Genomic DNA, 23,598 nt, shown 5'->3' with positions numbered 1-23,598 from the left:
GTACATGGACAGAATCTGCTTAAGACACAAGGTTGCATCACCACTCAGGTTTAGCGCCAGACTCCCTCTGGTATGACGGCGAGAGAAATGTGCCAAATTTGAGCAAGTGGCATTGCAACCTGGTGCACAGGGTCGCAGCACCACTCAGGTTTGGACTGGCCAGCCCTCCAATCGTGACACCTCCCCACCCCCACCCCATGAACCTGGGCCCTACGCACTTGCCTAGTTTGCCTGTGCGTTAATCTAGCCGTCGGTGCACCCAGATGGTGTAAAACATAGTGACCAGAGTTAGGCTGATTTACACCAGCCAAGGGGCTGGCCTGGTTTGTTTAATTATATGCATATTTCACTGAAATGACTGCACACGGTTATGATGGCTCAGCTGTGAAAGTGCCAAATGCACTAGTCAGACTCAGCAGTGGGCTGGAGTGGCTCTTGGGAGTCCCTTGTCAAAATTCTGCCACCTAATGAAAGGAAAGATTAAGGGGATTTGCCTGCCTCGAATTATAGCTCACTCCTTATTTGGATGCTCTCTTTCTGAGAGAGATTTTATCCTGAGCCTCATAAAAACGCTTCTAAATGTCTTGCTTTTGGCACATACCCGATTGTTCCAAGTGTGAGATTTTTTTTTTTTTTAATGTCCCAGTGGAGCCGCCTGCAGATTGAACAGTGTGTTTATAGCATCAATACAGGGCCTAACTCGTATGCTTAGTCCTTACTCTTGAGATCAAGGGTTGCAGGATTGGACCCACAAACAATATATGACCCAGTCACCAATTGGAAACATTTCCAGTAAGTGCGCTCAATATAAGTTGTTTGCCAAGTGATGATACCTCCCAAGTTGGCTGTGGTTTGGGAGAAAGTGGTTCTGCTTCAAGGTGAAAACAAATAAATAGATTCCCCTGTCCCTCAAGCCCCCTCTCTGCAGCACGTGCACTCCTGCTCCACAATAAGGGAAAGGGGATTTTTTGTGTGGTTACCCCTAGTTTAGAAGGGATATTAAACCTCACATTTTAGGGTGTTAGCAAGTCTCTAACGATTGTAAATCACCCTAATGTTGCAGGGGACGATCATCCCACATCTGCCTACTTGCATCTTTCATGGTCGCTTCTGGTGCTGGCCACTGTTAGAGACAGGATACTGGACTAGCTGGCCACAGGTCTGATCCAATATGGCAACTCCTACATTGAGAGTACATCACTAGGAAGATAGCTTCCTAAAATACCCTGATGCTTCCCTTATTATATAATGAACATTGGAAGCCAAACAAAATGTTTCATTAACACATAGATACTGAAATGCACTTCAGCGCACTTTTCTATTGATAGGCTAGGACATACTGTGTGTACCTTGCAGAAATGGTCATAGGCGCAGGAACTAGGGGTGCAGGGGGTGCTGCAGCACCCCCACTGGTGGCTGGGGCTCCACTCCTGGCCCCTCACCCGGGATCCCAGCTGCCGCTGGCCCTGAGCCCAAGACTCTGCTCCCACCCCCAGCTGTGGTCTCAGCCTCAGCCCCCTTACCCCCTCCGCAGCCTCCACTCCCAGAGCCCCAGCCCACTCCTGGCCCCAGCTCTGGGGGAGTGGGGGCAGGGGTAAGGGGGGCGGGCGTGAGATAAAAAGTTTGGGGATCACTGGCTTTCAGCCCCCGCTGTAAAAGTGTTCCCGCACCACTGGAAATGGTTATGTTGTGGACTAGAGTTGTGTTGTGTATTAATGAATTAGCAGGATCTGAGTCAGCCTTAGAATGGTTTGAGCAGGATGGTAGCGTTCTTCCACAAACAATAATGGTGCTGGGAGCTGTAATGCATTGAGGTTTTAAAGAGCGGGCGAGTGAGTGTGTTATTTAGTACACCTTAGTATGGTGATGATGATGTTGTTATACCTGTATAATGCAATCCAGTCAATGAGCAGACCCCCTTTGTGCTAAGCGTTGTACAGACTTGCAGTAAAAAGACAGCTCCAAAGAGCTCAGAATACTTCGGCTTTCCCATAAGTACACCTTTTGAGGGTGAGTGGCTTGTTTTGAATGTAAATAAAAGCTCTTTAAGATCCTAAATTATTAAAGCAAGGAATGCAGGTTTCATCTCTTAGCAATGTCATCAGTTGTTGCCACATGTTCAAACATTATGGTGATGAATCTTGGATGGATTAGATTAGATGGAAACCAAAGAACCCTGGACTCGGCTCTTAGCAGAGAAGCAAATGGAGGAGAAAGTGATTACGCGTATTCATAATGTTCATAAAGTCTACACATAGATCCTGGAGGGGGGAAATATTGCCCCCACAGCATCCCCAGTGTATGTGTCAAAGTGGTACTGGTGTGGTTCCACTGGAAGGGATGGGGGAGGATTTGGGCAGCCCATGCAAAGGGGTACACAACCTTGTACTCCACAGCACAGACCTGGGAGTTTCCAAGAGACTGATGCACTGGGGGGGCTTGATGGTGGGTCATGGGGTGGGGGAGTAGACAGGCACTGGACCAGTGGATCCACCCCTTCATAAATCTCTTTACCTCCAGTCAGTGTTGTGGGGCAGAAGGATTCCTTCATCTCTCAGCCCCCGCTCCTCTGCATATGGTCTGATCCTCAGCTTGTATCCTTGAGGGAAGGATTTGACTCTTGCTAATTTAGGATCTCACGAAAAAAAATTAAAGTATTTTCCAAACAAACTTTTTTTGTTCACCTTCAAGACTGAGCAAGAAAGCAGCATATCCATCCATGCATAGGTCGGGCAAGTGGCCTGTCATTCTGTGTCCTGGGTCACTCAAGAAGCTCAGATTTGCACATAAGTGTTGTCAGTTCCCTGCAAAGAATAAGAGGAGGGGCCCAATACTGTATTTCTTGTGTACTGCCACTAAGGCTGCCAACATTGTATTTCAAAAATAAGGGACTGTCTTCTGAGCATCCCCACCTTACTCCTCCTCCCGATAGTGTTATTATTTATTTTATTTATTGTTATTAATAATAATTAATAATAATTAATAAGCAGTACTCACCTACATTCACCCAGAGTATTTCTTGCTGCTTTTTGCAGCACTCATCAATTCCAGATCTTGTTGTAGAGAGAGGAAAAAATAAGGGACATCCTTTGTAATAAGGTACTGTTGTCAACCTAAGTCTGCCATTGACTTCAGCAGGAGCTTCGGGTGACCAAGGAATGCAGGAGCTGGCCTATGGTAGACAAAGGGAATTTTTACCTGTTAGTTTTCAGTTGAAAATTTACTTATGTTATAGCATTTGGTCTTCCAGCTACTTTAAATTACATTAGGCCTGATTCTGTCCCCCCTTCCCCTCCCGCTCCTTTATTCAAGTTGAGTAGAACCTACTCTGCAAGGAGTCCCATTGACTTCCACGTAAGGCTGGTAGGATCTGCTCCAGTAATTAGAAGGCTGCTTTGTAAAGAAAGCCTTTTCCTCCTTTTAGAAATCTGTCTATAAAGCAAGTGTATCCCGGAACACAGGGAATATTGCTTGCTCAATACACAGAGGGTAAAGGCCTTTCTGTGTTTGTATCATTAGGCTGTTAAGTTGCTCTTACGGGATTGATGTGTAAATAGTGGCTTGAGAAGAGTGCAGGCTACTATACCATGTTTATGTTTGTGGGGAAACAAATAAACCTGCCTTAAGTTTCTTTTAATGCACTTCCATTCTTGATCTATAGCTTCTTCTCCCCAAGCACTTGAAGTAGTAGCACAGTTTACTGCCATAATGGCAGTAGATAACTCAGCTTGCTTTCGCCTTGGAAAATGATTAATTTTGGAAAGGGATACATGTTTGCTCATAAAATCTTGGCAATGTTTTTGATGAAAGTACTTTGTTTTCTTAAAAACGTTGGGAAAGCATTTGACTCTAATTGCATTTTAGACTGTGCTAGCAAAACAATGGTCAGAGGATAAATGTAATGGGAGTCAGAGCCAATTGCCTCCTACTGGGTCCCATAGATTAATAAATAGAGGAGCCTGACTGTAACAAAGGCCTCGTCTAATGGAGGCGGTGGCTGGGAAGGGTGTGAGAGAGTTAACTCAGACAAGCAGAAAACGGGAAAGTCCAAGTGCAAGGATAATTTACTGAAAAGGCCACAATCACTTTAAGCATTGATACAGCCCCCCGTCTCCAATTTTTATGACTTATTTTCTACAGAAACTGCTTCTTTCTTTTTCCCTCTGTCTCTCGTTTCCTTTTTTTTTTTTTTTTCCTCCCTTTGTTTCACTTACTATCCCAGTAGGTCAAACCCTTCCAGTAGCTTCTCATCGCTTAAAATCCTTTGTGTTGCTTCTAACGTATTGTGTCCAACAGTCACACATAAAAATACCTGTGCAAGCCAACTAGCTCAAGCTGGTCCTTATTTTGGAACCATAAATAATGCTGTATTTCAAAATCACATGTCAAAGACAATATGACCATAAGGCTGTGAGGCCGTAAAGCAGTTGATGTGCTTCTTAGGGCAGGTCTTCACTACCCGCCGGATCGGCAGGTAGTGATCGATCTATCGGGGATTGATTTATTGCATCTAGTGTAGACGCGATAAATCAATCCCCGATCGTGCTCCCCGTTGACTCCGGAACTCCAGCTCGTGAGAAGTGAAAGGAGAGTCGACGGGAGAGCGGCAGCGGTCGACTCGCCACCGTCCTCACGGCCAGATAAATCGACCTAAGATACGCTGAAGTTGCATATCTTAGATTGACCTCCCCACTAGTGTAGACCTGGGCTTAGGCATGTGTGATTGGGGGTTGCAGGGTATGTGAGTAAAGCTCCACTGAAGGATGGTTCGCAGTCATTCTGATGCAGTCTGTTTGAAGATATTGTTTTAACTCTGGCCTAGTTATGTCAGCTATGTTAGCCCTTCTCTGATTTTCCAGTACAATTCTGGACTGACAGTGTAGTTCTTCTCTGAAGACCTCAATCCTGCAAGGTGCTTAGCTCAACTCAGTTCCTATTGACTTCAGATGTGTGGTTAGCTATAATAAGCAGCATTGTTAGAGACAGCAATGTGGTATTATTCATTATTATTTATTATTATTTGATTCCAGTAGTGCCCATAGGCATCCGTCAAGATCAGGACCCCATTGTGCTAGGCACTGTACAAACACAGAGAAAACCATGATCCCTCTCCTTGAGAAGCATAAAATAAGAGGGAAAGGGAGGATGAGAGCAACTCCAATTAGATCACACAATAAGGCTAACTGGGCAGAGCTGGATAATTTAAAAAAAAATTGGTATCATCATTCAAAAAATCCCAATCAGACCAGTCCTCCTACCCAAAGGCTTCCTTTACACCTTTGACCCTGGCCTCACTATTAAGTTTTTATTTTTTTTTTATATCTAGTTATTGATCTGTTTTGTTTCCCCTTCTATATGGACCATTCTCAGCAGCCTTTTGACCTGGTTGTTAATTCCTTCCTTTAAAAAAATAAAGTTTCTCAAGAAGTCCCTCAGATGATGGGCCCTCTCTCTTTCTGCATAAACTCCTCTCCCCTGTATGTCCCCAGGATCTGAGGGATCTCCTGTTCCCTATGCTGCTCTCTGAGAGAACGCAGGTGCCAGAGAGACATTTTTTGATCAGTTATGGAGTATGGTCTGGAGCTGTGAAGGTGTCACCAGAGCCTCCCCATTACATTACCCTCTACACAGCTACTCCTCTATTCCACAGGATGGCTGATCGAATTGCTGACATCATCAGGGCTGCTGGAGATGTAAAGGCACCACCCCCTCATGCTGCTGGGAGGGAGGGTGAGTTACACCACCCAATTCCTGACCTTGCAGGAGTATGGGGAGCTCAGATAGTTCCCTCTCCTCACCCTCTGCTATTGCTGGCAGCTGTCACTGCTTTTTTTAAATCTCTCCTTTAATCTCTTTGTGGAAGATGCTGGGGGCTTTGTAAAGGGTCCTCTGAGAAATTCCATTGAGGGCTATTGCCCACATGGTTCTCCTAGGAGGGGACATTGCTGGGTTATGTGCTCAGGTGTACATATGGAAGGTAGCTACAGCTTCCTGTATGTTAAAAATACTAGACCAAATGAATTTCCTTTCAGCGAATCAGTTTACTGGATAATCTGCTGCTCTCATCCCTTAATTGCAGGGATTCTTAAATGGTTATTTTTTAAAGTAACAAATTAACCTATCATAAAAACAGTTTCTTCATAATGCTACAGGGAAAAGAATAAAAACCTTTTTTCGGCCAAACAGCAGTATCAGTAATAATAATAGTAATATCATATTTCATTTAAAAACTGCAGGCCAAATCCTGCAGACTTTACTCAGGCAAAACTCCCGTTGATATCCTTAAATGATGCAGACCTCAGCTAAGCCACCAATTTTTTCCTGGTTGAAACTGCCAAAATTCCATGGTTGCCATCCAAAATATAAATTCTTCCTCAGCACCCAGGACTCACTTGAAACTTCTCCCAGACTCCCAAAGCTTTCGGTAACGCAGAAATGAGCTGGTCATTTAGTGGATGATACATAAAGCAGAACAAAACGCTGCTTGCCGACCTATAGCAATATTGGTTGTGCAGTGCTGACAGGAAGAAAAATATGTGTGGGTCAGTAAACTCATTACGTATGTTTAGGAAGACACATAGGGAGCAGGTATTTACCACACTAAGATGATATTTTACAGCCCTTTTTCTGTCTGTAACTGAGCAGTAAGTGCTGAGGGAAGCATGTGGCTGATGGTGAGCTTGTGGGCTCCCTGCGGGAGAAAGAAGTGAAGTGGGCAATTCTGGAAAGAAGCTGAAGAAAAGAAGGGGAAATGAACTTGCTGTTACGTGAGATCACACAGGAGTCACTTGAAACAGAGTCCAAGGAAAGGCTTGTATTTATTCTGGAGAGGGAGCAATGATTTGGACCTACATTTCTATCACCAAGTTCCAGGATTCTTAACCCTTTGCTTTCAAATCCCAGGGATTTCTCCCAGGAAGGTACAACCACTGCTCTTTTAATAAGGATTCATGACAGAGATAAAGGAAACCAGCAGTTGCCATTTGACTTCAAGGACTATCACCAATAGAAGTTTCTTGTACTTCCCATTGCAGTTCTCTTTGTTGGTGCGTTTAGGTAACCGGTAGGAAACTATTGCTCTGATGTTGATGATGATGAGTTTGCTAAGGAGAAGACAGGTCCACTTGGACCATACTATCAAAGAGAGATCTATCTGATATGACTCCTGTGACCGCTGAAAGAGCCAGACTATGACTACTGCAGTTGGGATTTGATTTAGAAGAGGCAGAAAAACCATCCATGGTAACTGTTTCTTTGGAATACTAACTTTTCTAGGTGCAGAAACAACCTCAGATCCAACAAAGTAATATGCAGTATATGTCAGAGGACACCTGATGGTTTCTGAGTGGACAGGACACACAGTGCACACTATTAAGTTAAATTTTCAGCGTATTGACCCTAACCAAACTTGGTTACCTAAATCTCTACTTGGACAAAGATTATACCAAAGCACAACTTAAAAAATTAACTGATTCAGAAAACTAAAACTCAAGTTCCAACTCAGGAAAGCATTTAAGCATGTGCTCAAGTCCTTTCCTAGGTAGGGAGGCTTTCCTGAATCGGATTCTAAATCATTGAATGAAATTCTACAGCATGTGTTATGCAGGAGGTCAGACTAAATGATCATAAGGGTCCCTCTGGCCTTGAAATCTAAACAATCTATGAAATACCAAAATCCGGGTGTCAGCCCGCTCTATTAGGAGTTGCTTGACATCTCTCAGCCCTGGACACCCACTAGAATTGATGACTGGACCTATGCAGGCCAATAATTTACAGTTTTCTTTTAGAAGAATCTGAACTGCTCATTTTGTTTTCATGGGACAAAATGGACATCTCCAGTCAGAATTGTACACAGTAAACAATAACATGGGTCACTGAAGTGCCATTATACCTATATCAAAGCATTGGCTGATCAGAGTATTAGAGTGTTAACAGTGTACTTGGTTCTGTACAAGCACAGAGGAAGATACAACCCCACCCCCAAGAGTTTGAGGTCGATACCACTGTAACTGAGGAAAGCCTGAAAGAGAGATGACCTGCTGATGAGCCTTCAACCTCAAGAACCAACACATTCCATTACTTATGTTATCAGGAGTGCAGAGGAAGAAACATGGAAATCCTAATAGTAAAACTCTTCAAAGATGTCCTGAGAAATGATTTAGCCAGTGGATCAAGACACACCTATGTCTGGTGATAGACTTTGACCTATCCTTGCTAAATTATTCCATTCTAGAATCAAGACAGAGGTCTCTCTCCCTCCAGCTCCTCATCTCAACTCATAATCCACTGTTTGGTGTTCTTAGGGAGGGCAGGAGTGAAGTTTTAAGTGAGACCTGAGGGATTAAGGAAAATGGACATAAAACTGTAGGAGACAAGGCAGAACAAGACATGTAGTAAGTGTAGTGTGTCTTGGTGCTATCATTCACTAAATGGAGGACACCATGACATAATGCACCTTCCCATGGCCCGCTTTCACTGGGAGTTTGTGCCATGTAGCTTGAGAGTCCTTGGATGGAAAAGGGAACATTAGCAAAGAAAACTGGTAGAAAGCCGTAAAAAAGACAGCAATTGGCTATCTAAGAATCAATCTTAGGTTGGTGGTTTTTTCCCCGAGATTCCCTAGTGTTGATGAATTAAAAGAGCCAGAAGGAAGCACAAGATAAAGACCATCTCCCTCCACACTCCTCAGGAGGTTTCCACTGCATTTTTCATGCTATTATTCCTGACAGACACAGCAGGGAGCCAAATAAAGGCACCAATACTGCTACTGGATCTATATGAGCAGACTCATGTGACTGTTCAGAGTCCCCTTGATTCCAGGGTTTGCATGGATCCAAGCGTAGGCGCTGTGAAGCTATCACTAGAGCACACTCACAATTGCATCCCCAGCTGTTAATAGAGTGGATTGTACAACAAAATGGGAGTTGCTCTGCTTCATCAGAACAAGGGGAACTAAGAAGTTGGCCCCAACCAGCTATGGATAGTGAGTTTTGTCAATGTATTGGTGCACAGCAACACATTTGAATAATGGATAATCCATCAGATCTAAAACTTATTTGAGTTGATGGTAACCAAGTATTCTCCATAACCCAGTTTTAACTGCTACTGGATGCCTAGTCTTGAAGTGGAAAAATAGCAATTTTATCCTGTTTTTCTATCTGTCACTGAAACTGCAAAGGAAACTTCCCCTTCTTCACATCAGTATCAATTTTTGGCATTTATATAATTAGTCACAGGTTTCCGATTATTTATTGTGTCTCCCTGCAGTAGAGCTTGAAGGTTTGTTCTGCAATTTATATGTATTTATTTGTTTTACCACTGGTTTTGAATTCTTACAGAGTTAATCATTTGTAATAAAAGGCACATTTCCCCTTGCAAGCAGAATCAATTTCCTTCAAAAGTCCTTCATTCTTTGATTAGTGCCTTGCATTTGGTCTTCACTAATCACTTAGCTAACTGAGAGCAATAAAATCCTTAAATAAATAAATACTCTGAGTTGAAGTTAGTCATAATGGACAGAGTTACCCGCTCCGGTTTTTGAAGTGCAAGATGTGGCTAAGCTACTTATACATTTAAGTTCAAATAAAAGGTATAGTAATTAATGCCAGATATTTTTCTTCTGCAGATCATTAGTACATTATTAACAGCTAAGTCTCGGCAACAAGTGAGTGGATTTGTTTGCAAGTCAGTCACGCAACAGAAAGCTCACAGGGGTGTGGTGTTTGAATTACATTTAAAGGTTTGGTTTTTCGGGAGGAGGATGCCAGCCTGCACCAGTTCTTCCCCACTAAAAGTACTCAGCAGGAAAGTAATAAAATAAAAGGTTTTATATCTAGCAATAGTCTGTATTATCTCTTCTTCCTTCGCTCCATCCTTCGTTGGTTTTATTATTGCAGATTCTGAAACATAATGAGCAGTTAGTTATAACAATAAGCTGTTTCTTTTGGTTATGCTGGACTTCTGTATTAAAGAATGGCCTTGTCAAATCAAAAAGTGATCTTGTTGGTTTGTTGGGTATGTCTACATGCCGATTAAAAAACCTGTGGCACCAAGTCTCAGAGCCTGGGTCAGCTGACTGGCTCACGGGGCTATAAAACTGCAGTTGTAGATGTTTGGGTTTGGGCTAGGGCCCAGGCTCTGAGATCCTCCCCCCTCATGGGGGTCTCAGAGCCTGGGCTCTAGCCCGAGCCCAACCATCTACGTTGCAATTCTGTAGCCATGAAGCCTGAGTCAACTGACCTGTGCCATGCTGGGTCTTTTATTGCATTGTCCCTCTTCAGTGACCTATGGGAGGATACTCTGATGAGTTTTGGACAGAGATAGGTCAAGTTGAGTCAGAAAGTGTGTGATACCATGTCATATATCTGCTGTGAGGTCATATGTTTCCTGACACTGAATCCAAGCTATCCTTTGGTGGGGAGTCTGGCCTAAAGCAAGGCTTCCCTTTGCTCCAGCAGCCCCTCTGACTGGGATTTGTAGGCTCGCTAATGTCCGTAGGTACCACTGGCAGCCATTTCAGGTAGTCTCTGATTGATTGTGAAATGGACAACATAGTGGGGGTAGCATCAGCTACCAGGTGGCAACTGGGGGATGGAGAAGGAAAACAGAAAGTAACTGTTTTAAATACACGCATGTCTAGAAAGGGGCAGGGTTTAGTTTAAAAGCATTGGCAGATTATTTTCAGGGAGTTCAGTGTGTGTGGGTCAGGGCAAGACTGTGCAGTGGATGAGGAAAGGGAATGTCTCTTTTTCTCAAAGGATCCACTGGATTGGGTGGTGAGGAATGTGACCAGAACACAGACAGCTGTGATTGGCTTTGGCTGATCTGAATACCCTGTGTGTTCTGTAGCACATAGTTAATTGTATGGCACTTTCTGGGTATGTCTATATTGCAGCTGGGAAGGTGCTCCCCAGTGCTGGAAGACAGATACATGCTAGCTCTTTTCTAGCTAGTGCACTAAAAATAATAGTGTAGCCACAGTAGCAGGGGCAATCAGTGGCACAGGCTAGCTTCCCCAAGTACAAACCCACCCGGACCCCATGAGTAAGTACTTGGCAAGACTAGCCCATGTCGCCACTGCCCATGGTACCTTGACTATGCTACTATTTTTAGCACACAATCTTGATGAAAGCTAGTGTGAGTATGTCTACACAAATCGGGACTCACACCCCAGCTCCAAGTGTAGACGGAGCCTGAATTAGGGCTGTGTAAATGGTTTAGGGGGAAAATCAAACCAGGTGTGTCTGAGAGAGCTCAAATAAATCCAGACTGCATGGATTTGCATTTGGAGGACAGGATCATCATGATGTCATATTGTGACATAGTACTGAGATATGACTCTATTACATTGAGATGTGTTGTAATATGATGATAGTTATAGTATGATGTCAGTGTCATCACTTCAGGTTTGGGGTTCAAACTCTGCTAATCCATCAGTCAGAACCCAGAGGATTTTTCATTTCATATGTTCCCCACAGCTTCTTAGACAGCAGCCACACAATCCATGCAGAACTTTACCACAAAGATGAAGATAGATTGTAAGCTCTTTGGGGCAGGAACAGTATCTTTGTACAGCACCTGGTACACTGAAGACCTGATTGTGATTGGGGCCTCCAGGTGCTACTATAATAGTATTACCCCTTTTGACCAGAGCAGATAGCTGGTATTCAGGGTCTTGTGGGTTGTTTCCATTAAGAGGAGAAATTGATAATGGAGTCATGTATTTCTTTGGTGCAATCCTGTTTATTTACAATGAATGTACATAAAGCCTTGTTTCCCTGAACATAGTAGACATCAAACAGGAAACAGTTTTTTAGCTCACGATTCCAAGCCTCTTTCCAGCCAGCACTCTACCAAAAAGCTCTCTCTCTTAGCTTTATCTCATGCTACAAGGCATCTCTGACTGTCTCTGGGGTTTCCTTGCTGCCTTCTCTGTGTGTTTGTCATGTTTCTTCTCTGTCGCTTTCTCTCTCGCTCTCTCAGCTCCATTAAAGAATACCCAGCCCTCCACATTTACATTCAGATTCCAGGGAAAACCCCTCAGACCACATGGCTCAACTCCTACTCCAGCATGTGGCCTGAGTTTTGGGGGGCTCCTCTTGTTTCAGCTATCTATTCTATAAAGCAGCTTAATTGCTTTTTATATTAATCTTGAATGAGGGGCAGCTATAATGCCCACTAGCTTCAGTGAGGTTTCGCCCAACCTCCAGCATACAGTATTATAAAATAAAATAATAGGAAAGAAAATAAGAGAAATAAATCCATATTTTTTTTAGTTTTTCTTTTAAATGTCTTCATGGATCGGGCACTAAATTGGTTCCATTCTACAACCACATCCCCAGCTAGATTCAGCAAAATCACACATATGTCTCTGTCCAAATGAGTTTTGCATAGGTAAATGCAGTTAAGAAGCAGTTACTGGAGTTTCCACATCAATTTGCATGTGCACAAAATCATCTGAAAATCCAGTGTTGTTTCTCAACCTTATCTTTGATGTTAGATTTTTATCTGAATTTAGATTTATTTAGATTTTAACATTTATCTGTCTCACAAGCCCAATGCTATTTAAAATGTCTTGTTTCGCATTGAACAGAATCTGTTCTGATTAATTGAATGCAGAGCACTGAATTGAGGGACTGGTAGTGCAATACAGAAAGGAGTCTTTCATTTCTAAGACCCTGGTATGAATCCAGTTCAGTTTTGGACTGGCCAAAAATCATTACTCTCTGATGGGTTCTCAGTGCCCTGTGCTCTCAGTCCACAAGTGAGCAAGTGTCCACATCACAAAAACCACGAACACAACTAGTGCTACTGTAATTGGAAACCCACAGCCTCAGCAGAAGGGCCAAGAACTGGATGACCATGGAAAATGAGGTACTCTCTCACTCCTAGAAGTGGTTTCTTTAGGCTAGCACTGAGGCTCAGCTGTATTAGGAAGCTCCAGGAAACTACTACTGCCCAGGCAGTAACTCTTCTTCTGGCAATAAATGGAAGGCTTTTTTGTGGCAATAAATGAAGGACTTCACTTTCCAGTACTGTCAACCTGGCCCCTATTTACAAGCACTAAATTCAGGAAAATAAAGATTGTTTAAAGGATCCCTTAGAGCATGTAAGCATTACAAAAATCAAGGATCATTACAAAAACAATTTAAAAAACCCCAAAGGCCGAGTTGAAATAAAACGACCAGAGAAGTAATTATAAAACATACCTGTTATTGGCAATAATCAGATTTCCACACAAACTTGTGAAATCCTGCTCTGGTATAAACCCACTATACAACCACTTAGGAATTGAATCCCTTATGGGCAAAAGGAAAGGAATGCAAGGCTGTTACATGGTTTGGATACTTGCCTCAAGGGCTGCACTATGGAATGCTAGAGATCATGGACTACACTCAGCCTTAGGTCAGACCAGCCATGGTGCAAGCACCTGATGATGGACATTTTGACTGGAGGTGGGGAGTCTTGCAGCAGTGCAAGGCTACACACTGCCCCCCTCTTAACTATGGGACCCACAGCCAGCTAATAGAGCTCCAGCAAGTGTGGCTTCAGCCAAAGCTTGCTTGGCCAGGGGGTGCATTTAAACAGCGCATTCACTGTTTAACCCACTCCACCAATGGGGCTTCCTTGGTGTATCCCCTGTAGTAAGGGCAGTGGTGGGGAACCAGCCCTGTGCCAGCAGGGGTGAATTTAGCCCCATAGCCCTGATTAGTTTCAAAGAATCAGCTCATAGATTCCAAGACCAGAATGGACCATTGTGATCGTCTAGTCTGACCTCCTGTATAACACAGACCACAGAATTTCCCCAAAATAATTGGTAAGGCAGAACTTTTAAAAAAAACAGCCAAGCTTCATTTAAAAATTGTCAGTGATGGAGAATCCACCACGATCCTTGTAAGTTATTCCAGTGGTTAATTACTCTCACTGTTAAAAATGTACGCCTTATTTCCCGTCTGAATTTGTCTTGCTTCAACTTCCAGCCATTGGATGATGTTATACTTTTCTCTGCTGGACTGAAGAGCCCATTATTAAATATTTGTTTCTCCCGTAGGTACTTCTAGACTGCAATCAAGTCATCCCTTAACCTTCTCTTTGTTAAGCTATATAACATGAGTTCTTTGAGCTATAAGGCAGGTTTTCTAATCCTTTGATCATTCTTGTGGCTCTTCTCTGAACTCTCTCCAATTTATGAAGCTGTCTCTTATAATTCCCTAAAAATAGGCACTCACGCATCCCATAGTGATGATGAGTGTAGTATAAATGCCTGACAGTGAGTATTTTGCTGGTCTGAAATAAAAGTGTGTTCGTAAATCTGCCTATGACATGCTCAAAATGACCCTCTAGGGCAAAAGCCGGAACAATAGTTTAAAAAATAAAATACAAAGCATTTATGGAATGGAGCTTTCATGTTTAGAAAATCAGGTCAGAGGCAACAAATATAAAGATAGATGATACTAAATAAAGGAATAGAATTTCACTTTCCCCACCAAGTTTGCTGGGCTACACAGTGCCTATAGAAATTGTGTGCAATCCACTTAGAGTTAAGCGGGACATTATTTCATATGGAGAAATTCAATGTTCATAAAGATGAGAGGCTACTAGCGCTGGTTAGAGATACACAAAGTGCCGTCAAATGCGGATGCACCTTAGCCTCAACCTGCAGCACCACTGCTATTCTAGCCTTGGGCTCCCAGTATGAGCTGTGACACATTGTGCAGTGATTTTTGTACAAAAGAGAGCAAGATAAGATGCCCAAATTCATTGTCTATTGTAAACTAAGCAGGATTTAATGTCCAGGGCTCCAGGTGAAAGGCAGGTGTGATGGACTAAGCCATCTCCTTCTAACATAAAACAGGTGTATGTGTATATATATCTCCTCAATATATGTTCCATTCTAGGCAGGGACGGCTCTACGATTTTTGCCGCCCCAAGCAAAAACAATTTTGGCTGCCCCCTCGTTTTTTTCTTACCCCACCCCTGGCCCCACCTCAATACTGCCCCTTCCCCCAAATCACCAGCCCTGCCTCCTCCCCCCAGGCTCTCAAGCCTGGGAGGGAGGGGGAGAAGCAGCGCGCGCACCGCGGCCACTCGGGGTCTCCCCCTCCCTCCCAGGCTCTCAAACCTGGGAGGGAGAGGGAACAGCTGTTTCGTGCACCGCGGCCGCTCGGGATCTCCCCCTTCCTCCCAGGTTTGAGAGCCTGGGAGGGAGGGCAAGCAGCGGCGTGCGAGCGGCAGCAGCGGAGGTGAGCTAGGGCAGCCGGGGCACATTTTTAGGGGCAGCATGGCTGGCGCCAGAATGCCGCCCCTAGAAATGTGCCGCCCCAAGCACCAGCTTGTTTTGCTGGTGCCTAGAGCTGGCCCTGATTCTATGCATCCAAAGACATGGGCTGTAGCCCACGAAAGCGTATGTTCAATTAATTTGTTAGCCTCTACGGTGCCACAAGTACTCCTGTTCTTTTTCATAAAACCGGTGATTAATACAGAGGTTTGAGAATAAAGTAAAAGCATCCTTGGGTCTTCTCCACCCTCAGACGAGCCATTAGCAAGCAATCATTGGCAAGCATTCTGGAGACGGCTGGAAAGGCCCTATCATCCCTGGATAGCGTGTCCCAACGCTCCAATAAAAGGAAGGCACTAAAAGAACCAAGAAGCTCAAGAGTCAGATTTCCCCCCAAATGGCTGACTAGACTGTATCTGTGAAGTTAAGCACATTCCCATTGTGCTCACCGGTCATATAACTGCATGTTGTTGTGATGCCCTCGCGCAAGCAGCTTCCCAGTTGGCTTGCACGCACGTGGAAGTGCAATTTAGAAAGCCAGTTTTGAAATGCTGGCCCTGCTGATTTTCCCATCTCTAGCGCACACGCCCTGTGTTGCAATGTTATGGCGAGTGAGGCAGCCATAAATAATGAGTCCAAATTTAAACAAACTTCAGCATGTATCTCAACAAAAGTGCCCCACAGTGATGCTGCGGCCAGTGCGGTCCTCAGCTTTTTATAGCTAGATAAAATTTAAATGCTTGTTAGAGGATAAATTTACTTTCTCCCTTGCTCACAGTATTGACCACTCCTCTGACATCTCCACTATCTGCCCCTCCCCCAGAGTTGGTTGAGAGGGGAGGGCAGGGACCATCTCATCTTTCCCTTCTGTGGGGGTGAGAACGTTGCTCCCATACTGCCTGGCCTGTTTGTTCAGTTTCCCCTGCTCTGGTACAAAACCCTCATTGGTCAAAATGTGGAGCACTGATTGTCCCATATCCATGAGAGCTCAACTGCCTACAGCATACTAACCTGTGTCGGTATTTTGCCAAGGGTTGAGCTCTATTGATGAAACTAAATGAAACTGGGCCCTCTTCCCAGATGCAGCTCAATTCAATCACTGTAGCTAGCAACCAATATATCTCTTATGTAGTGCTAGATCTCAAAGCTTTTAACAAAGGAGACAGTATCATTATCCCCGTTTTACAGATGGGGAACTGAGAAACAGAAAAGTGGTGTGACTTGCCCAAAGTCGCCCAGTAGGCTCATGGCATAACTGGGAATAGAACCCGAGTCCCAGTCCAGTACTCTATCCACTAGATGTCACTGCCACCATTAAAGGGTATCATTCAATCACTGTTGGGATGTGCACGTTTCATTCCTATTGGAGTTAATGCAGGTTAAGCACACCCTTCTAGAGAAGAAGTGGACATGGATTTGTGCAACGATGCTAAGGTATCAAAGGGTTTCTGGGAGTCAGCAGTCATATCCCCCCAGAGCACAGGTATCAGAGTCTAAAAGAGATGCTGAAAAAAGATTCTACTATCCTGACTTTAACATGCAGCCAGCTTCCTTTAGTGCAGAGTAAGTGGGGAATATTTTTCCCTTTTCTATGGCCAGTGTTGAATTCCACAGGAGACTGGTGATTCTGTAGTCAAGGGGTTGCAGAAAACTCAGAGCCTTGGGTATAACCTAGCATGGGGACATCCTACCATGTCAAGCAATGAGGAGACAGTGCCAAAGGGGTTATTCTTAAAATAGGGAGAAGTCTGCTTAGAGGATTTCCAATCCCAGTCAGCTACAGAAAGAGCAAAGGCAGGATTTATTAGAAGAAGAGCAGGGGGCTGGATTTAAATGGATAAATTGCCTTTTTAAAATATATTTGTGTTATAATAAAAATGTTTAACATCTCTATTAGCCTATAGTAGATATGATATTTCATTCAATAGAAATCATTTACCCATTCTAAGAGAGCATATTTTTGTTGTAAGCAAACTGTTGCTTTCGGAGTCAAGAAGTGATATAAATCCTTGTTAGTGTCAAAGAGTTTAGGGCTTAACCCTGCAGTCATTTATGTTAATGGCATAAACGGTGTAGGATTGGGCCATTGCAGAGGAATATGAAGGATTTTTGTTTGGTGTGTTTTTGTCTTTAAAAAGAGCTCTCCAAAGTAAGTTAGAGGCCAACAATGAATGGTCCTTGTGAATTTCCAGTGATACCATGCCCTGGATACTGTCATACATGAATGAAACTAAAATGCACTATTTGGCTTCTTCTGAATTTGAATTCTTTTAAACTTCAGCTGTAGTGGTGGCTTCCAGATTCACTTAAAAATGTATCATTTATTTAGAGAAAACAGTTTACCATTTTTAAAATATATTCAAATCATTAAATATTTCCAAAGCTACAAAAATAACCCCAAGAAAATAATTTTAGAAAGCAAACACAGGAAAAAATCAAACAGGAAAACTCATAACAAAAAGTGAAGGCTGCATGAGAAAAAGGAAAACCTGAAATCACCATTTTTGGTTTGATTGTATGGGGAGAGTGTGATACACACACACAGATGAGGATTTCGGGTCTTCTTACGTCTCAAGTGTATTTCACTTTATATTATGTATTTACCTGTATGGATACTTTTTATTTTGTTCATTTAATTTTTCTGTGCATTATCTCTGCATGTATATGTTCAACACATTGAAAGAGTTCTATAAATATCACATGAAATATATATATATATATATATATATATATATATATATATAGCATTAGAAACTTGGTCAGAAACAGTTATGAAAACCCTGACCCTGTAAATACTTACATAAGTGCCTAATTTCAATGGGCATATTTGCATGCCTTGTGTATAAGCCTTGAATGAGTGTTAGCAACTGTCCATTACATATCAAAATATATAAACATTTGTAGTGCATAGGCATTGGGTAGTATCCCCATAACAGTTTTTGAGCTCACTAATATTCTTGGGTGTTTACTGTTTCCTAAATAGACACAACATACAAGGCCTAGTAACATATGTGCACTGCTGCTCTGTCTGGGCTCTAAAACACAGAACACCAAGAGACCACCAGCGGGCTCACAAACTATTTAAAAGGACACCACCCAATTCCTATATGTTTCAACACATTGGAGGAATGCTATTTTTCTTTCATTTAAATTAAAACCTTTAATAAAATGTGCTTGTTTGAACTGACCTTTTAACTTAAAAAACATTCCTAAGGAATTCCTCTAAACAGGATTTTAGGAAAAAAACAGGACTCCAGGTGATAGATTTGCTGCAGAAATTCACTGTCTAAAAATTGCTGCCATCCTGCATATGTTGCTGTTTAAAACGTCTATAACATAATATCTTTTCTGTGGTACTTTCTATTCAGTGTATCTTAATTTTGCTCAGTTCAGCATTGTTTAAAAAAAATCATGGGTAGTGCTCCTTATTGATTGTTGTGTGCCCTGTGATGGAGCAGAAATGTCATGCAGTGCTCTTAATTACCCTCATAAGAATTAAGAATGGAAGAAACAATCTGAATATGCATTTCATGTTTGTGAGGTTTGATATGCTATCAGAGGTTAAATGGTGTCACCTAGTGGGAAAAAATGTATATTGCAGACGTATTGCTTTATTCTCCCAATTTCTTTCCTTCCTTCCTCCCTGTACTTGAATCCTCTCTTTCTAAAACTGTAGGAAAACTAAGCTTATAATTTGATTCAGATTTTACTTTGTAATGCCTCAGGCCATTTATTAATAACGTTGATGCTGTGACTGAGAGAATTAAATTCCGCCCATCTGGAATAACTGCATTCTGACTTTTTAAAAATATTTGCTCTGAATTCAGATATAGATGAGTGCTCATTCGAAAGGACTTGTGACCATACCTGCATCAACTACCCAGGAAGTTTCGAATGTCTCTGTCACAAAGGCTACACCTTGTACGGCATGACACACTGTGGAGGTTTGGAGACTGATTTTAATGTATTTATTTTTGTTTTGTGTAACCATCTACTGAGCCAAAGATATTTGCCTTGCTAAGACTGTAGACATCAGATTAAAGCTAAATAAACCTAGCCAGGTAGGACCAAAAATATGGAGCCTCAAATCTGCCTAGATATTCCTGGGAGAAGAGTAACAGGAAAAATGACCATCCATCATTTCTGTTGCTGTAGCATCCAAAGGCCCCAATTTAGACCATGATCCTCCATCATTTTCCATGCAAGCTGACTGCTTCATCTTCATGGAGCCTCACTCACTAACGTCAATGAACCTCCACATGGACACCACAGTCTTCCCTCTAGGATCACAGTGCAGGACTGTGACACCATTGTGTGCCGCATTGTGCAAGCACACAGGAAAACATCGTCCTCTCCCTGAAGAACTTGCAGCCGAAAGTCCTGCCCTGCAACCATTTGCACACATGACTAACTTCCACGTGAAAGAGACAAGGTGGGTTAGGTGATATCTTTTATTGGACCAGCTTCTGTTGGTGAAAGAGATGAGCTTTAGAGCAGGGGTAGGCAACCTATGGCACGCATGCCGAAGGCGACATGCGAGCTGATTTTCAGTGGCACTCACACTGCCCGGGTCCTGGCCACCAGTCCGGGGAACTCTGCATTTTAATTTAATTTTAAATGAAGCTTCTTAAACATTTTAAAAACCTTATTTACTTTACATACAACAGTAGTTTAGTTATATAATATAGACTTATAGAAAGAGACCTTCTAAAAACATTAAACTGTATTACTGGCATGCGAAACCTTAAATTAAAGTGAATAAATGAAGACTCGGCACATCACTTCTGAAAGGTTGCCGACCCCTGCTTTAGAGTTTACACAGAGCTCTTCTTCAAGTCTTCTCTGTGTAGCTTGAAAGCTTGTCTCTTTCACAACCGAAATTAGTCCAGTAAAAAATATTACCTCACCCACCTTGTCTCCATGGGCCCAGTTTGGTGGGGATGTGGGGGGATATTGCCCCCACACACAGAGGCAAGGTGTGGGGGTGTGTCACGGGGGTCATGTGCCATTTTCCCTGCCCCATTTCTGTGAGCACCAAGCTGCCCTTCAGGGCTTGCTTTGTTCAGCCTGCCTGGGAGGGGGGGCTCTATCATTCCCACGCTGCACCTCTCCCCCTGCCCCAGCATGTTTTGGCTCGCGGGGAGCAGGATGGGGCAGCTTTTCCCCTGCGCTCCGGGATGCTGCCTCGGCAGCTGGACACCACCTCCTGAGTCCTAGTGCCTGCCTGTTTCCTGTACAACGGTGAGTGCCTGCCGGGGGGGGGGAGGGCGGCGCAATATAAGGGCTGGGGGAAAAGGGGTAGACAGTGGGATGGGTCAGGGGACAGTGGGGACAGGAAGGGGGATGGGATGGGAAAGAAAGGGGCTACGGGAATGGGCAGAGGGAAGCAGGAGCCCTGCATGTGGCATCCTCTCTCGGCAGTAGCAACATCCACAGCCCCAGCAGGGAGGCAGCTGCAGCAGCACCAGAGCAGTGACATCACTGCAGAGCCGGTGCCGCAGTGGCCACCAGCAGCAGCTCAGGCTCCCCTGTTAAGCCGGTCTGTTCCCCCCTGCAGGCGGGGAGAGAGAACCAATGAGCCAAGGGAACTGCCTTCAGCATACACATGTGTGCGTGAGTGTGCATGCGCACTTTGCCCCCCTCCCCCTGAAATATAGCAGGCAAACTACGCCTGTGCGTTGTCTCTCTAATATCCTGGGACCAGCATAGCTATAACAACATGTCAGATAGCTTCCACAATGGTAAAGTTGCCGTAAGCAATTATGTTCACTGCTGTCAGTGTCCTCTATCATTGGAGCTTCTTCAGGCAGGGGCCCTCACCCTAGCCAGCCCCTGAAGACCATTTGACTTTGTGGATGACACAGCCCTCCAGCTGAGAAGCATCTAGTTCTGTGTAACATAAAAGTCTACCTAACATCCAAAGTCCCTGCAGATCAGCCCTTCTTCTGCATTCTGTTCCCACTCCCCTTTCTGGGCTTACTGTTGAGTCTTCTCCCCTGCTCCAGTATTGAGCACTGGCTCCCTCAGAATGAGTCTTCCTGAACTTCTGGACTCCTGCAGCGCTAGTTCTAGACCCTTCACAGGAGCCTTTCTCATCCCTGTGAACTCTCTCTGCCTTTTATAAGGCCCAAGTGTCACCTGACCTGTCTTAGTCCTGCCCTTGTTGGCTGAAAAGCAACTAATTAATTGCAGCACAGATGTAATAACTATGACTCACTGGCCTTTAACCTTTCTTAACCTGTGATGGGAATCATGCATGTATTTGCAGGATCAGGACCTCAGCTGACAAGCAACATACAAAGGTATAGAAGAGGGATGGTATTCTTACCTACATAATTACATATAATAGTTCTGTTGTTTTTAAATAAATAAAAACACATCATTTATATCAGCCTACCTTCAATATAGTCTTAATTAGTTGGTTAATTTAAATCTGGCCCTTTGCCCCCAGCTATTAATGCATAGCACTTAGAAAATATTGTCCACATTCAAAGCATTTTATGTACATTATCTACTTAATCCTCCTCTTCCAGTTAAGTATCAGAGGGGTAGCCGTGTTAGTCTGGATCTGTAAAAGCAGCAAAGAGTCCTGTGGCACCTTATAGACTAATAGACGTATTGGAGCATGAGCTTTCGTGGGTGAATACCCACTTCTTCGGATGCTGCATCCGAAGAAGTGGGTATTCACCCACGAAAGCTCATACTCCTATACGTCTGTTAGTCTATAAGGTGCCACAGGACTCTTTGCTACTTTTACTCTTCCAGTTAGAATCCCCATTTTATAAATGGGGAAACTGAGGCATATAGCTTGTGTGACATGCTAAAGGTTTGTTGAGTCAGGACTAGAAATCAGGTGTACTCTTTCCCAGTCCCATGCTTAATGAAACACACCTATCTCTCACACCTAATACATAACTGCTGGTAATTCGGATCAGGGTATGGAATATCTAGTGGTGTTTGGCAAATCATGTGACAAGGTGTTTTGACAGCATAGCCGTGTGGCCATTTTTCCTCACATCGCATGTACTGTATAAACTTCGCTATAGGCACAACCTCAGCATGGTCAGGAACGGAGAATGTCATGCCCACTATTGAATTTAAGTCCACTGCGCAGCAGCTGTATCACAGTACACAACCTTTTGCCACGACACTGGCTATCCCTCTGAGGGTATGTCTACACTGCAATTAGACACCCGCAGCTGACTTGTGCCAGCCGACTTGGGCTCATGGGTCTCAGGCTGCGGGGCTGTTTAATTGCAGTGTAGATTTTCCAGCTTCGGCTGGAGCCTGAGCTCTGGGACCCTCCCACTTCACAGGGTCCTAGAGCTGGGCTCCTGCCCAAGCCCAGAAGTCTACGCTGCAATTAAACAGCCCCGCAGCCCAAGCCCCGTGAGCCCAAGTCGGCTGGCACAAGCCAGCTGTGGGTTTTTAATTGCAACACAGACATAGTCTCTGAGGCATTTCTGTGGTCTCCTACCTGAACATTTAAAAATACTGGTCAAAGGAAAACAATAGTTTTTCTTGTGGAACATGTTAAGTGTATGTAGTCTGAACAATGCTTTTAACTAATCACATCAGCATTATAAAAATACAGTGTAAACACAATATATGAGAGTCCATTCGTTCCATCCTACAGCCTTAAATCTAAATTAAAGTTAGAAAAGACTGAGGTTCAAAAGGAATTTTCCATTTATTCTTTTTACTTTAAAACTAATAAGTTTTGTTTGGTAAAAGTAGAGTTTGGTGTTTTTGCCAGAGTACCCTGAATTTATGCGAAGTATAATCTGAGTAAAATGTGTATTAAGCTATAAACAAAAGTATATTCAGATAATCTTAAAGGTCTAATTTTAAACCCACAAAAGCAAAGTGTTCAGAGCCAGATTCTGTTCTCAGTCACATGCTGATCAGCGTAAAACCAGAATAAGTGCATTTAGTTCAGTGGAGTTACTGAGAGCAGAATCTGGCTCTAAGAGTTCACCATTCTGATGTATATGAATACTGTATGTAAGATTTTCCCCCACATATTACTAGCAAGGTCTGTCAGTGCTAAGGGATAATGGGGCAAACCAAAGATATTGGGTTAAATTCTGATGTTGATTAAATGATCATACAACTCAGTTTGAAGCTGATATATACAGGAGTAACTGAGGCAGAATTTGACCCATTGTTTTTGTCCGAATTCTGAATTCCCCAGTTTTTGGGGGGTTAAAGGGAGACCTCCACTTATGATATCCATGTCCTACTTCTCTAGGAGGAGAAAGCATGTGCATGCAGTGAATTAATGAGACCGCAAAAATATCCAGGAACTGGGTGAGAGAAGT

General features: G+C 43.3%; 1 protein-coding gene across 9 annotated transcripts in view; it reads left to right on the top strand.

Annotated features, from left to right (window-relative positions):
* SCUBE1 (signal peptide, CUB domain and EGF like domain containing 1) overlaps nucleotides 1-23,598 on the top strand; it is a 293,422-nt gene that overhangs the window by 214,181 nt on the left and 55,643 nt on the right. For all 9 annotated transcript variants that reach the window (XM_054037763.1, XM_054037745.1, XM_054037800.1 and 6 more), the window contains one exon: nucleotides 19,105-19,221. In XM_054037763.1, coding sequence (XP_053893738.1) covers nucleotides 19,105-19,221 — 117 coding nt within the window. The remainder of the gene's footprint in view (nucleotides 1-19,104; nucleotides 19,222-23,598) is intronic.

The sequence above is a fragment of the Malaclemys terrapin genome, chromosome 1 (assembly GCF_027887155.1).
Source record: "Malaclemys terrapin pileata isolate rMalTer1 chromosome 1, rMalTer1.hap1, whole genome shotgun sequence".
NCBI lineage: Eukaryota > Metazoa > Chordata > Testudines > Emydidae > Malaclemys > Malaclemys terrapin.
This window is presented reverse-complemented; position numbering and strand designations above follow the sequence as displayed.